Raw genomic sequence first — 16,518 nt, 5'->3', positions numbered from 1 at the left:
AAGAGTGACAATATAGAGCTTGGGAGGTGAAACTAAGGAAGGGTACCTCCAATGAAAGACAGAAGCACCAAATCCATGAATAAGAACAAGAGGTAAGCCTTCTCCTTGAACCACATAATGAATCTTGTGACCTCTCCATTCCCAAAAGTTATACCCTTCTGGCTTAAAAGCCAACCTCTCACTACCTAAAGAGAATCATCCAACTTCGTTCAAACAAAAAGATAAGATTTTTTAAAACTAAAAGAGAAGAAAAAGTCCAAAGCTAGGATCTTTTTTTACCTGGAAGAGACTGAGAAGCAGAAGAAGTACCCATGACTGAAACTCCAGAAGCAACAATCCCTCCTCTAATTGCAAATTCCCTTCTGCTGATTTCACATTTGTTCCCTTTATTGCAAAAGATTGTCAATAAATATAACTCAGGCTTAATCTATAGGAGAATTTGGATTTGAATCCTTACTGGGTCGACAAATTTGAGCAGGAAAGATTGATCTTTTAGATGTTGAGCTGAACAACTCTGTCCTAACAGACGGTGTTACAGCACATGCAGCAGACATCGATTGATTGGTTCACAGAGAACAAACCTCGTAGTCGTATAATCTCCAAGGACAAGACAAGAGAGAACCAGATATTTCAGAATTGAGAGAGCTAAGAAGACACGTTAGGACTTAGGAGCACGGCACCGAGCGTGTATGTGAACTTGCGGAAGAGTTGTGGCGATGCCTAAGCCAGACAAGTCGAACCCGCTTCACGAACCAGAGTGTTTCGTAAAATTGAGAACCCGCTTAGCGAACCAGAGTGTTTTCGTAAATTGCGATTTTTTTTTTGGTTTAACAATAACACCGGTAATCTCAAATTATTTGAACCGGCCGGTTCAGTCGATTACTTTTGAAATGTTCTGTTTCGGCTCCTAGACAAACGTGGTGCCGTTAGGCGTTAGTGTTAGACTTGGTGAGCACATAAAACGACATGCGCTTTAATCTGAATTCTGAAGTATAAGTCGGCAAACACTTTCAAAAGTGTCAAGTCTTAGGGTATAGAGACACACAACACACTAATTTATACTTGGAACGCGCCAAACCAATGCTTTTCTTTTCAATCTTATTAACAAAATTTATCTCTTACAATGATACAATTTTGTCTCGGCCCTTACTCAACCTATTCTACCCAATAGGATTGATCCCTATTAAGAATGAATCTGAAACTCTCTCTTTTCTATCTAACACAACACCCTGTGTAGATCTAAGAGAAGAAAACTAACCCTCTCTCTTTTTATCTATAAGAGAAGAAAACCAACCCTCTCTTTTTTCTATCTAAACTCTCACCAGTGTAGATCTAAGAGAAAGAAAAACATTTCTCTGCGCACTTAATCACCTCCCTGATTAACGTCACAGAGAACTGGGAACACACCTTTTAAGCCTTATTTTTCTGGCTTCGAAGTTTACAACTGTATCAATATTCTAGAGTGCTCAAATTGGCTCGTGGCCTACTCCTAAAATATATATACACGACTTGAGAAATCCTAGAAGACGAATCTCCAAGTATCAATGGATAAGGAAACTGTTTGCTCTCAAGCTTATCTTTTCCTTATTTGTTGTAGAGAATATTCTACATATCTCCAAGGATAAGGAAACTGTTTACTGCTCAAGCTTATCCTTTCCTTATTTGTAGTGGAGAATATTCTTCATATCTCCAAGAGCACTCTCGTCTCTATCTTCAATGCCAAAGCATCAACTTTCCTCGACACATCATCACATCCACTCATGTCTTGCCACGTCAGCTCACACATTCATGTCAGCAACTCGGACGTCTGTGATCTAATGCACCTTCCTGATTGACACACTGCTCTGTTCGGTGCAACGACTTGTTCTTCACAGCGAGTTGTTCCAGAATCTGCATTTATAATCTCCCCCTTTTTGACTGAGTTTGGTACTCAAGCATCTCTCTGGTTCAACCTGAAAAGACACTCCAACAAACACAAGCCAAAAACAGAACAAGCAACAACTAGACAAACCAACAGTCATTATCTAGCAAAATCAATCAACAGCTTGTTCAAATAGAACTATGATTAAGAACCTAACAATCAGAAACCCCAGTGCAGCGGAAACCATGTTCTTAATAGCTCTCTAATCAGACTTAATCAATTGGCATATTTTCAAACATTAAGAACCTAAAATCAACCAATTAATCAATGAAGTCTCCCCCATAAACAATGATTCTCCCCCTAAACCAAGTAGCTAAAAGAATTTTCCCCCATAAGCACAGAACTCCTTATCATTAGGCGTTGATTAGAATTATATCAAAAACCAGAACCAGAATCATTCTCCCCCAGCTTGAGTGATCAACTAAGTCAAAAACAGACATATGTATCACAACAGTATACTGAGTTATGGGAATCACTTGCCTGCTAACAGTGGTGTTTCATATCCTTAAGCACTTTGATGATCAGACTCGTCGCATATTGAAAACAGCTTCATGTTTGTAAGCATTTTGACTCTCCTTGCAACCACAACTGGATGTTGGGCAATAGGACGCTGATAGTCGAGAATTCGAACAGCAAGTAGCTCTTTGATCGAATCACAATGTGAATGTGACCATACACAAGCTTTGATGGAAAAAAAAAACAGCCCCTTGTGTATCATGTTCTACACTTTCAAATTTTTGCTTCACTGTAGATAACTTTCATTCTTGCATCTAAACCAGTTTCTTTGAATGATTCGACACAGAGTCTTGTTGTCCTTACCTAATCAGATGAGCTAAGCAGATATCACTTCTCTAATTCGTCATCTGTAGGGAACTCAAACATATGATCATCTGTTAACTCAACTATCATCAGTCTCACATGTCTAATACCAGCCTAGACATTTACTCCACCACAACCAAACAGAGAGTTGATGTACATGTGAGACTTCAAATCCACAGTTCTTTGAAAACAACATTCATTGTCTTGATCAAAACCCCTAGGCACTTAACAGATTAGTCCAAGAATCTCATACACCTTTGCTGAAGCAAACACATTCCTGAGAAACTCAACAGTTGCATGCAACATCATTAAGAGCAAACACAATCGTCCGTTTGTTAACACAACATTGTCCAAACATGCATGTATGATGATGACAAGAGCATCACATCTCTGTTATCCCTGTAGACACCTGAACCAAGGATCTCATAACAATATGCTGCCCTATCTTATTATCAGGAATGAACTGGTCTCATGTCATCCTTCTGTAGGCTTCAAGAAACTGAAGCATCCACACACTTCTGCATAATCTTCTTTAACCGTAAGATGACATCTTCTCTAGATTCACTTGTAGAAGACAAAACAGACCCTTGCTTTGGAGATAGTGACCCGTGGTGAAACTTGTTGAGCATTTTACCATCAATACAGACTACAGTACATACGCCAAACAGTTGGTATACCATAGATACTTGCTTTGTAGCACAGTCCAACTTCCGGTAACAGTACCTTGCGTCAAATACTTGGATCAAAGATGAACCCAAATGAATACCCACTTGTTGTACAGACATGATAGTCACATAACACCTTACAAGCACAATATTCTGTCTAGGAACTCTCATCAGCCTCTGGAAGAGGTAGGTTTATTCCTTTGCATCATAGAACCGACATTATACTCATTTATCGATTGAGACCCAATATCAGTCATTCAATTCGCCTTCAGACACATGAAAACTAAGCAGCCATCCTATAAAGCACTTTCACAACCCACATAATTAGATGAACACACAGCTCTCTGATCCTACTTCCATGATCAATCCATCACTCAAGATATCAGACCCTTGATCCATTGCTCCTCTCTGGAGTTTACCTCTTAGAGAGTCATGATCAGTCCTATGAGCTGAAACAAATAAGCTTAAACCTGAAACACTTAACACACAAATCAGTGCACACTTGTTGAAAACATACAAACAATTATCATCAACAATATTTACAATCAGCCTCGTGTTTCAGCAATCAATCATTTGAATTTAACTACAAAACATTGATTTTACAACATATTTTTTCTTTTCAGCCTTTTATATACAACCTCAGTCATCCAAACATAGTTAAACACAGGAAGTGAAGGAACCAGAAAAGCAATAGACCATCAAAAACACTTTTATATTAATTTTTACTTCTTAAAGTAAGAGGCTTTTATACCTTGAGATCTGTTTTGTGATGTGTGCCAACCACTTGTTCAGGACTTCACCAGAAACTACCACAACCTATTGTGAATCTTCAAATAACAGCTCTATGATCAGTGGCTAGTCTTTCGCTCTGGCATGCCTTTGATTCTCATGGTTCACCATCAACGTGCAGTAGGCAGCTGGAATTTCCTTTGGCTACACTTTTTTTTGCATGATACACTACCTTAGAGCTTAGATCCAACAAACATGAATGATCTTCACAGTTTGATGATATGAACGATCTTTTGCTAAATCTCTTGATTTCTATCAGCGATATCACTTGACTTCTCAACCGCGAATATTTGTGCATTCCCTTGTTATTATTCTTCAGGGCTCTGTTGGAGACATACCAGCCACTTTACAAACAACTGGTACTTCTTTCATAATCGAATACATAATAATGCCACTCCTCAGCTCTTTGACCTCCTCCTTCACGACAACGTTTTACGAGATCCCCAATATGTATTGGCATGACAGGCAGCTGTTTTCCACTGACTCTTTGTTTGGACAGAGTGTTGATCTTTTATACATTCTAGGAATTTCATGGCTTGTTATGATGCATGTCCCTGTATCTGATCAAAACAACTCACAGAACATATTAGATCTCATAAACACCAATGACTTTTCTGAGAATCATGTGTTGATCCAAGTCCAATGGTTTTGTAAACAAATCAACAATTTGCAAATCAGTGCTCTAATGTTCTATTACTATCAGTTTCTCCACAACTACTCTATGAATAAACTAATATTCAGGGTCATGTAATTCAATTTTAGTATATGAAACATGATCTACAACAATATTAGCAACCAAACAATTATCACACAAAATTGAAGCATAGTCTAAGAATGTACCGTACGTTATTCTCAATTGTTTGATCCTCATCAGGTGATTGAAACAGGGTCCCAAGGCATTAACCTCAGATTTACCAATTGAACAAGGAACCTTAACAAGCTCCTGAGCGTAGTAGAAGATCAGCTTTGTTCCTAGAAAGCAATAGCCACCAGATCCTTCACGGTGATTCAGAGAGCGATATCTCTTCAAGTTTCTGCTATTTCCTTTGTCAATATCAGCCTTATGATGCATGTGCCTTTGAAATACTTGACAATCATTTCAGCAGCTTGCATGTGTGATACTAAAACACTCACAACTTGCAAGTACATAACCTATGTCTGGTTTGCTGGTACAACACATCTTCAGACAACTGATCATCCCACCGTACCAGTTACCGTTTACACAATCTCTTGAATCATCTTCTAAGATAGAACATTTCCAACTCTCATAGGTGTGGCTTCATCTTCACTCCTTGGTTACTCACATGCACTGATCAACCTTTGGCATACTCGCATTGGTATATGAATATCTCAAAACCTTACAGTTGCTAGTAAACAGTCTTCTGAAGAAGTCATTCCTAGCAATCCCACTAACATCCATCTGATACAACATGAAGTTATGCACAAAGGCAATCCCTATCATGTTTCTGATTACCTCGTGTTGAAGTGAAGGTGTTGCATCTAGCAAACTCTCCTTAGAGCTTTGTACGATCACTCATGCCTTGTTTTCCACAACTTGTCCACATTTGTCTCTTATGTTCTGCAACGACGTCTATAGACATAGTAACCACCTCTATAGCTTCGCCTGCCTGAGATATATCACATTGTTGCAGTTTGAATCCATTTGCAAAGCTCTGCCTTGCCACGCCATTAACTGCATCCGAACAACTCTGGATAGTAGCAGCAGACACAACAACTCTGCCCTCCTGAATCCTTCCAGCAGCTTCTTGATGGATGTGATTCTCACAGTTTCATGACTGCTGCAGCTTACACTTAACAACAACTAGTTAATGCACTCCTTCTGAGATCATGTCTCTAGGCATCATAGAACACTTCTGATTGAGCTCTTTTGCTTGTGAATTAGGCGACTTCCATATATAATAGCTATAATCAGAACGCTGACCTTCGACTCGAATATTATGGCACTCATTAACCGCCTGACATCCTTTCTCGGTGAAGGTAACATCTAAACCCTCATCACACAACCGATTGCTGCTAATCAGATTGGTTTTTAGACCATTAACAAGGTAGACAAATTCCAGAGTGGGCTGATCTTTACAACGAGATACACCTTTGCCTCTGATTTTACCTTCAGCTTCATCTCCAAAAGTGACCATGTCAACTAAGCCTTCTTCAAAGTTTTGTATCCTTCTTTATTCACAGTCATGTGCCTTGAACAACCACTATCAGAACAAGTGCTTCAACACAACAGTCTGTTCATCATCAACAGTGTGCGCAACACAATAGTTCATGTCACGCTTTTTGATGTTTGCTCGCTTGTATCTTCGAACATCTTTGTGACACTCCTTCAGATGCGTGAGTGGTATAGTACAATCCAAACACTTGAAACAGGCAGCTTTGTGGAGGCTCTGACTAGCATAGTAACAGCAACATGTTCTTTTGATGAGATCTTCGACACTCCACAATCTTGCCCCAACTTCTAACACAATTAACATATCATTCTTCTTAAAGAAGACTTGATTGCCTCTTCTTCCAACCTTGTGGAATTTCTTCTGGCGTATGAGTTGACTTATGCGATTCTTAAATTTGTAGCAATCAACCTTAATATGATCAATCACACCATAATACCAAAATGACGCAGTTTCCCTCTTAGCAAGTTCACAACAGTCATCTGTTTAGTCTTCTGCAGGTTGAACTCAGACACTCGTTTGACAGCATCACCTTTGTTTTGCAGCACAATTGTTTCATGACCTATGTNGCAGTCTTCTGACCAGATACAGACCCGTTCACTACACTCATGTCACCACTTGAGTTTCCTCCATTGTTGCTCATATCACAGTTTGAAATCATAGTACCTTTGTGAGTGATCAGCCGCTTGTCCAGATCCTTTCCTCCTTTACTCTGCCTCTTGTTATTCTTTAGCTGATCCTCAAGACGTTGTCTCAACAAAGACGAAATGACTTTCTCCTCAGACAACAATTTCTCAAGCGTGAAGACTCTTCAAGGCAACTCTTCCTTCTCAGACATCATATCATAATTCTCCTTCTTCTGCAGAATCAGATCCTTAGATAGAGCGATGACTTGTTTCTCAACAGATAAGCAAGCCACTTCATCATTAGACTTCAAAACAGACTTCTGATTATTATCATCTTCTTTGGGAAAATCAATATCACTCCATGTCAGAAAAGATTTTGTATGATCACAGCCTTGATGGTTGTAACACTTCAACACGATTCTTCTTTTAAGTGTAGAACATCCTGATTTGAAGTGTCCAAAACCTTGATATTCAGAACTCTGAGATTCTTTTTCTCCATCAGATTCAGATGATGAAGATTGATGCTGGCGTTGTACACCCTTCAGCCTTCTGAACTGCTTCTTGATCAATACTTCCTTATTACCTTGAACATTCGTCTGAGTTTCTACAGTCTTCAGAGTGAATGATTCCTCAGTCTTCTGATCGTTCTTTCTCATCTGCAGTTCATCTGTCTCTTATCCTTGTGTACCTTCTTCAGCACTACAACTTCCTGACAAGGGGAGCTTAGTTGACTGTTGAAATGACAGGATGGTGATACATCAGATTTTTCCTTCTTCACCCTTCTGGTTTCCTCAAAGAAGGCTTCCAAACGATCCCAAGCTTCTTTCGCCGACGTACACTCTTGCACCATCGCGAACAGATCTCTCGGCAAGCAGCTGAAAATAGTAGATAACGCTTCAGCGTTCTGTTTTCCCTTTAACTTCTCCTCAGCCGTCCACAACTTACAAGGCTTTATTACAATTTCTCCTCTCATGTTCGTAAGTGTTGGAAGTGACATCCATCTTCAACAGCGAACCAGGCTTCCATATCGCGACTCTGAATCATCTGTCTGATTTGTGCTTTCCAATCATCATAATGCTCAGCGTCAAGCATCAGCGGATTGTTCTCATCAATGAACTGTTGTGGATTCTCCATACCTCATCTCAAGATCTCACATGTTGAAAAGATTAAAAATTCTTTTATCAAGCATCCGCTCTGATACCAAATGTTAGGGTATAGAGACACACAACACACTGATTAACATTTGGAGCGCGCCAACCCAACGCTTTTCTCTTCAATCTTATTAACAAAATTTATCTCTTACAATGATACAATTTTGTCTCGGCCCTTACTCAACCTATTCTACCCAATAGGATTGATCCCGACTAAGAATGAATCTGAAACTCTCTCTTTTCTATCTAACACAAAACCCTGTGTAGATTTAAGAGAAGAAAACCAACCCTCTCTCTTTTCTATCTAAACTCTCACCAGTGTAGATCTAAGAGAAAGAAAAATAATTCTCTGCGCACTTAATCACCTCCCTGATTAATGTCACAGAGAACTGGGAACACACCTTCGAAGCCTTATTTTTCTGGCTTCGAAGTTTACAACTGTATCAATATTCTAGAATGCTCAAATTGGCTCGTGGCCTACTCCTAGAATATATATACACGACTTGAGAAATCCTAGAAGGCGAATCTCCAAGTATCAATGGATAAGGAAACTGTTTGCTCTCAAGCTTATCTTTTCCTTATTTGTTGTAGAGAATATTCTACATATCTTCAAGGATAAGGAAATTGCTTGCTGCCCAAGCTTATCCTTTCCTTATTTGTAGTGGAGAATATTCCTCATATCTCCAAGAGCACTCTCGTCTCTATCTTCAATGCCAAAACATCAACTTTACCCGACACATCATCACATCCACTCATGTCTTGCCACGTCAGCTCACACATTCATGTCAGCAACTCGGACGTCTGTGATCTAATGCACCTTCCTGATTGGCACACCGCTCTGTTCGGTACAACGACTTGTTCTTCACAGCGAGTTGTTCCAGAATCTGCATTTACATCAAACTTGATGGGATATAAGATCTAAGAAACTTTGTAAAACATTTTATAGACTTGACGTTATATCACAACTGCAGTTTCAACTTTTTTATATACCTAAATTTGTTAAAATCACCTAAAAGTTTGTGTGGAAGATTGATAGGTGTGTTAATGTCTTCAAATTGAAGAATCTCCCAATAATCTACTTATCTACAGAATGAAGAATGTTCCAAAATATGTATGCATTAAATATATCAAAAGAAAACAAAGTAAAGGGACCAAACACTTAGATCAAAAGCAATGGTGTCGCCTACCTTCCTATCACTTATCTTCAAACCCATTTTCTTCTTTAGGTCTCTTATTTATTTTTGTCCCAAACTCCCAATCACATGATTTTTTAATTATTTCTTTAGTTTTCTGTTAAATAAACTATGAGATGATCTATCTCTAATTAAGATATATCTTGTTTTTGGTTAACGATCTCTTTAAGATATGAAATATAATAAAAAAATATTGGTATAATTTGTAGATTCATAGATGGTAGTTTTTATACGTCACAAGGTCAAAGATCACGGTATAGATTCACAACAAGACATGAGAATGATATCACTCACCCGAACCGCTCATGATTCAAACAATTGTTTCTATTCATTTGTAAGTTAAGATTCATAATTCACATTCCCCACTCTTTCCACCTTTAAGCTTAAGAAACAATCTTTCTTCTAAGTACGATCCTTATAAAGAAAATTTGGATAATTGGTACAATTAGAAGTTAGTCTTAACCAAAAACTCAATGGCTTGATTCTAAAGAAAAATATGTTAATCATTGTATAATTTTACGTATTAGTTAATCATTTATTTATAAACGGATTTTTTTTTTTTTTTTGGTTCAACCTTAGATACTGAAATACATACCTTCGAACCTTAAGTATATATATACTAAGTCTGATTAGTGGTTAGTTTGGTAATTTTTAGTGCCAAATAAAAGATCTCTCAAAAACTTGAAAGGGCAAAAAGAAAAAAGAAAAAACAGAGAAAAGACACAAAAACGACTAACTTAAGAGACTCCTCATCTCATGTTCATAAAGACATGACCACATGGTAGGTTATGTCATTTAGACCCCACAACTTCTCATCTCACCTTCTTTGTCCCCAACCTCCTCCACTTTTATCAATTTTGTCCCTCTCTCACTAGATTTCGAATCTCATGTGTGTGGGTCAATGTTGCTTTCTATTTAAAGCTAAGAATAATTATATCAATTGGATTACTTTTTCTTCCACACACATATAACTTAAACTCTCTATCTCTCTTTTTGCTTTAACCCTCATAAGGAAAAGATAAGAAGAGCTTTTAAGTTAGTTTTCTTTTTACCTTCTCTCCATGGACTTGTCTGTACTTGATAGGCTTAAATGGCTACAACAGCAACAATTGGTTTCACCTGAGTTTCTTCAGATAATTGGCTCAGATGGGAGAGAAGAGCTCAAGAGAGTTGAGAGTTATTTGGGAAACAACAATGATGAGTTGCAGAGTTTCAGACATTTTCCAGAATTCGGACCAGATTATGATACTATTGATGGCTGCATTTCCAGGACAAGCAGCTTCCATATGGAACCAGTGAAGAACAATGAAGATAACAGAGCCATTGCCTTGCAGAACAAGAGAAAACCAGAGGTTTGTAGGTCGAGAAAGTATTGAATTTTTGGGGTTTTAGATTTCGTTTGATACATTGATTTTGATCGTTTCAGCTTTTGGTTTTTAAGGGTAAGGCAGAGAAGAGAGAGAAGAAGAAGATCAAAGCAGAGGTTGAAACAGAGTCAAGCATGAAAGGAAAATCAAACATGAGCAACACAGAGACATCTTCAGAGATCCAGAAACCAGATTACATCCATGTGAGAGCTAGACGAGGTGAAGCCACAGACAGACATAGCTTAGCGGAAAGGGTAACTAACAAACTTGTTATTACAGAGATTTCAGAGAAATTACTTTCTAGGGTTTTATCAGAGTGATTTATTGTGGTGGGATCTTGGCAGGCAAGGAGAGAAAAGATAAGCAAGAAGATGAAATGTCTTCAAGATATTGTTCCTGGATGCAACAAAGTTACTGGAAAAGCCGGTATGCTTGATGAGATCATCAACTATGTCCAATCTCTACAACAGCAAGTCGAGTTCCTGTCGATGAAACTCTCTGTCATTAACCCAGAACTTGAGTCTCATATCGATGAATTATCCGCAAAACAGGTGAATTAACGTCAGCTTCATCGTAAGAATTAACCTAGCTTTCCGCATTTACTGACTTGTTTTAGGTTAAAAATCTAGTTTCAGGCTTACTTCACAGGACTTCCAGAAGCTGTTTCGAAGCAGTCAATGATGGCGGATTTTAGATCTTTTCCTTTACATCAGCAAGGATCTCTGGATTACGCAGTCATAAACGCAAACCAAACCACATCTCTCGGCGCTGTAATAATCTTTTTCCTTTTCATTATTTTCAAATTCTTGTTACTTGTCCGTGAAGTAGCTTTTTTTTCCTTGTTCTTTTCTGCAGAAAGATCAGACATCTTCAAGCTGGGAAACTAACTCACAATGTCTTTACAGCAGCTTCAGAACCGATTCCGTTTCCAATTTCTTCAGCCTCAAGTAAAAAGTTAGGGAAAGAGTTTTTTTATTTATTGTCTTATCCTTTTTATCTACGTTATCTGAAATTTGAACCAGAAAGACAAAGGAACCCAATCCAAAAAGATCTTTCAATACTATCTTCATACTATAGAGATAAATATTCCAGGGGATATGTATAAGTGGAAAATTCTTGTGGCCGTAACAATTCCTTGTTGTACATTGTAGATTATATAAAATTTATCAAATGGAACAAAAAAAAAAAGGAAAATTCCAGCTGAACATTTTTTATATATGTATGCTTAACATTTTATTGTTGGACAAAAATGCCAAAAAAATGCAAGCTATTTTCCTCACAACTATATCCTTTTCACAAATTATACAACTATACTTGTATTAATGGAGGCATTTTTGGCCTGGTATCAACATATACAAACCTAGCTAAGCCAACAAGCAGAGAACCAAAAGAAATTAATGAAATTTCTCAAAAAAAAAATTAAGTTAAAACGAGCCTAATTAAACTTGTGCCTTGTTGTAACTATGCTTTCTTCTTCTTGAGACTGGAGAAATTGAATCCAAAAAAACTAGATTTCTTTGGAAGACCAGATCTCTTTGGAGCTGGTATTGTTGTTATGATAGGTTCCTGACGAGTAACTGAAGTAACAACCTGTGAACTAGTTGAAGCAGTTGTTACTTCTTCTGGTCTGGATGATTCTTCTTCTTCTTCTCTGTCGGAATCTACTTCTTCAAGAGCTCTAAGCAATTCCGATGCTCCCACCTTAGCTTCATCGGTTCCATTGTTGGATATCAAGAGAAGAGATGAGTAAATATCAGTTGCTTGTCTCACTACAAGATCACAATACTCGATCTTCTGCACACAGAGCTGGAGGAGGATGGAGATTGCATTCTCTTGCTCCTCTGGAACATTTGACTCGAGTAGATCAGCTATGGAAGCTAAACAATCCGGAGTTTCGGTGATACAAACCCGACCTTTCTCAGTGTTGCAGAGGTTTCTCAGAATAATGATCGAGTGTTTGCAGAATATGTTTCGTTGCAAGAAAGATGTGAGCTTCTGGATGAAATCGAGAGATACCATTTCCAAACATATCTCACTGCTTGATGAAAGGTTCTTGAGTGTGATCATAGCTTGTTCTTGGAGATGTTCTGCTTGAGACTCTGCGATCTTCAAGAGGGAAGAGAGAGAGCCTGATGAAGTTATCTTGGAGAGACCCTGCTGGTGGCTGGAGACAACCTCAAGTATGTTCAGAGCTTCTTCAGCTACTACCTCCGACTCGAGAAAGACTGAAAACATTTTGAAAACCTCTTCTTCTAAAGCTTCTATAGCCTTCCTGTTTCCATTGAGAAATGCCAACAACAAATCCAATCCACCCTTTATAATCTCTCCCGCAGTGCCATATCTTTCGAGAGCATTCTTCAGATATGTGATAAGTGGCTCAAGAAATTTACTCGGTGACATTGACCGAAAAGCGCGGGTACTGTGCTCAAAACGACTTTTCACATCTTCAATGACCTTGATCTGTGCATCCCATGGAAGGTTAGTGAGTCCACATAAGGGATCTATCTCAATCTCGGTGTGACTAGAAGAATCTGTGACACTCTCCCCTGAAGCAGAAGAATCTATCCGCTGCATTGGCGTAAAGTAACCACCTTTTAACATCTTAGAGTAGGATGGCGAATCAATGGAACAGATCGAGTTTAAATCCGCAATCGAAAGGCCGCCAAGATCAGGGATATTGCAAAGAGAACTTCCGAAACTAGCAATGGAAACAGAGAAGTCGATATTGTGAGAAGCCTTTGTGTCCTTCATCGCTGGATCTTGGACATCAAGACCGTGCCTCGCGCACCATTTTGATATCTGATTCTTGATCGCTAAGTTAGGCTCCAATGTGAAATCATCCAGTCTCCTTTTTGATACAGGACAAGAAACATTGCCTTCATCAAACCATTTCTGAATCCGCATCCTCTCAAAGGTGTGGCCTGAGGAAATGATGACAGGATCATACATCACGGTAAGAGAAAGAGGGCATTTGAATTGCTCGGGAAATGTTGTAGCACTGTGTTCCTCAGAATACTCGGGTTCCGCAGCATTAGCATGTAGAGAATCATTGATGAACTGATGGTGTGAGAAAGAGTTCTCTTCACAAATGTTTCTTTCATGCTTTTTCAGGAGATAGAGAAGAAACTTGAGAATCTGTCTCTTATCCACTTCACCCTCTTTTAATTTCGCCAAAAGCGACTTCAAGGATCTTCTCTCTATCGCAATGGCTTCAGGTGTTGAAAGTTGGAGTTGTATTGCTGCAAAACAGAAACCGTTGTTGCTGTCAACGGAAGAAACAGAAGAAGTTGTGCTACGTTGCATCAATTCTCTAATAGCTTTCCCAGCTTCTTCTTCAGATGATTCTAGAGTCAACACAGTTGATTTAAGATCTTGGACTATCTGAGCTATCTGCAAGTGAAACAACCCCCATCAGTGATTTTGTAATTTTTCTAGATGAAAAGACGAGAGAAGAAACATAGTTTTGGTACAAACCTTGATAGACAAAACAGTCGGTACCATACTTTGAATGTCGTTTAAGCATTGCTCCAATGATTTTTTTGCGCTAGAACCTCTAGCGAGTATAGCATCTCCTGTTACTGCCTGAAGATTGAAGCATAGAACTAAAACACATTAGACCATATAGAGATGAAACAAGGGATTAGTGACCCATAATCAACTAATAAAAATGTGTTAAAAAGTTGAGATTTTGTAAAACATACCATGTAGAGTTTACTGGATTCTCTGCAATATTGAAGAAGGAGCCTAGCTTTAGCCAAAGCTTTGTGGAGTAAACAAAGAGTCTGAATGCCAGAGGAGCAACCAGGTCGAGCATCTTCTATAAGAGGAACGATTCTCATGATTCTATCAACTACGTTCTTCAGTTCTATGCACATGGAAGAGTGTATCTGAAACAGAGTAACAACACAAACAAGTCATTACAATTGAAACAGAGCAACAAAAACAAGTCATTACAATAACAAACCTTGAAAGACATAAAAACTCAATCATCACAAGAGATATATTTGATCAAACAACACAAACCTTATAAGAGTGATGCATCCGGTCAGTGTAATCAATCGCCATCTAATCAGGACGTTTCTAAATTCTTTAAGTCTGATAAAACACACACACACACAAAAAAAAGAGGTTCTTTTAAGAACATCTCTCAAGCTAGCATTAGTAACAAGGGAAGATATAAATGGGATAAAATTGACTTACCTTATTATGTCAAGAGACTCCAAAGCAACTCAATTGAAGAATTGCTTGCTTGCACTAGAACCACACTACCACAGCGTATATATATATATATATTTGCAGAGCTCTCAAGAACAAAATCAGAGTGTTTCTCTAGCAAATCCACCGTAAGTCAGAAAGAGAAACAAGAACCGATGATAAAAAAAAGCGATAATTTCTTCAGGTAAAACCTTGAGCATAACTCTTCCTCTCTCTTCTAAAAATCCAAACACAAACCCTAAATCCTCTGTTTTTTTTAAAGGAAGAAAAAAGGCACAAACTTTTTCAACTGGGTCAAGAAAAAGGATCAGTCTTTCAAGGTGTGTTCGTGCAAAGATCGGTTGAAAAAGAAGAAAAGAATAATGGTTGGTAAAAAAATAAAAATAAAAAAAAAAAAAAAGAGAGAGAAGAGAGATTTATGAAGAAGAAGAAGAAGGAGAAGAAGAAGAAGAAAAAGGACTGTGAGTGTTTTAAAAAGTGACAGCCTTTTAGAGATGACAATCGATTTTAAACCGTTGAGCCTAAGGACGGTAATTGGGCCGTCACGGTGTCTACATCACCGCGTTTCTTTTTATTAAATTTTTTAATTAAAACATTCATAAATAAGTAAAGTAAATAATAAGAGTGCCGTGTCGAAGCGCAGACTAAATTGAAGGGACGAGGTCTGAGTGCTTGTTATGGTCTTAGGTCAATTCCACATGCAAACAATTTTTGATGCTTATAGTAATTTATTTCTATTTGACATGCTTTTTTTCTTTTCTTTTTTTTCTTTAAGTCTTTTTTTATTCTTTTTTTTAACGAGGAAATATATATATTTTTGAATAAATTCCTTCCTTCTCTTGCTTTTCTAATCGTATTAATTTTAAAACTAATGATTTTCACCATTCTTTCTAATAAAGATTGATGATGATGATAGTGATGTAACTAAGATTGTTTTTTTTCTAGATAATTAAGAGTTGGTTTCGATCTTTTCCAGTCAAAAAAGTTTGACTACTGTTTTGGTTAAGTTAATAGTGTGGTTTTATCTTCTTCGTTAAATAATAATGATTTCAATTATACACATCGTAGAGTGCGGGTTGATTCTTATTATGGAAACATGAGATAGTGATTTCAATTATACGTATGTAGTAGAGTTGGGATTCATTCTAATTTATCGAAAGTTGAACTATATCATTGATTTTTCGTAGTCAAAACAATGATTATAATGTAATATAGCCAAAACGAGAAGTTTGACTTTTTTTTTTTTAAGTTCGTCTTCGGGGGTTTTGTATTGATCCATTGCATAAGATAGTTATCCTAGCTAGTTTCTGTGTATTATTACTCTATATATATAGAGAGTCTTAAGAAAGCTTTATTAGACACAAGCACAAAAACACCGAACACAATTCAAACTCACAACATGTACATTTTTATGTTTTGGCTTATTGGATTGCATCATATATTTTTTTCACATTTTGCATCATGGTCAAGAAATTAAAGAAAAAACACATTATCACCAACATTGGGTCCCTGGGTGGATCAAGACAAAAAAAATACTACATTATCACCAGAAAAATCATCCAAAATTACCCAGAATCTTTAAT

The 16,518-nt window shown here is 37.7% G+C and overlaps 3 protein-coding genes across 6 annotated transcripts in view; 1 reads left to right on the top strand and 2 right to left on the bottom strand.

The window, feature by feature from the left end:
* Positions 1-681, bottom strand: part of LOC104721121 (pheophytinase, chloroplastic) — a 3,413-nt gene extending 2,732 nt beyond the window's left edge. The window contains exons 1-3 of the mRNA XM_010439037.2: positions 458-681; positions 280-384; positions 47-185 (exon numbers count right to left, since the gene is read on the bottom strand). Coding sequence (XP_010437339.1) covers positions 47-185; positions 280-384; positions 458-554 — 341 coding nt within the window. The 5' untranslated portion in view covers positions 555-681. The remainder of the gene's footprint in view (positions 1-46; positions 186-279; positions 385-457) is intronic.
* LOC104721120 (transcription factor BEE 2) lies at positions 10,295-11,934 on the top strand. Of its 4 annotated transcripts, none has more exons than XM_010439034.1 (5): positions 10,295-10,705; positions 10,780-10,974; positions 11,065-11,271; positions 11,356-11,490; positions 11,576-11,934. In XM_010439034.1, the coding sequence occupies exons 1-5, from the start codon at positions 10,415-10,417 to the stop codon at positions 11,669-11,671; spliced, it is 924 nt and encodes a 307-aa protein (XP_010437336.1). In that variant the 5' UTR covers positions 10,295-10,414; the 3' UTR covers positions 11,672-11,934. The 4 variants fall into 4 exon arrangements, with proteins under 4 accessions (XP_010437336.1, XP_010437338.1, XP_010437335.1 ...); XM_010439036.2 differs by having other exon boundaries at positions 10,296-10,705; positions 10,795-10,974; XM_010439033.2 differs by having other exon boundaries at positions 10,296-10,705; positions 11,350-11,490.
* On the bottom strand, positions 11,971-15,349 carry LOC104721119 (U-box domain-containing protein 5-like). Its single transcript, XM_010439032.1, has 5 exons — positions 14,921-15,349; positions 14,744-14,815; positions 14,422-14,607; positions 14,195-14,302; positions 11,971-14,110 (listed from the first exon to the last, which is right to left on the bottom strand). Exons 2-5 carry the CDS (start codon positions 14,783-14,785, stop codon positions 12,182-12,184), a joined length of 2,265 nt encoding a protein of 754 aa, XP_010437334.1. The 5' UTR covers positions 14,786-14,815; positions 14,921-15,349; the 3' UTR covers positions 11,971-12,181.

This window comes from Camelina sativa, chromosome 11, assembly GCF_000633955.1.
Source record: "Camelina sativa cultivar DH55 chromosome 11, Cs, whole genome shotgun sequence".
Classification (NCBI taxonomy): domain Eukaryota; kingdom Viridiplantae; phylum Streptophyta; class Magnoliopsida; order Brassicales; family Brassicaceae; genus Camelina; species Camelina sativa.
The sequence above is the reverse complement of the archived record's forward strand: the minus strand, read 5'-3'. Positions and strand labels throughout refer to the sequence as shown.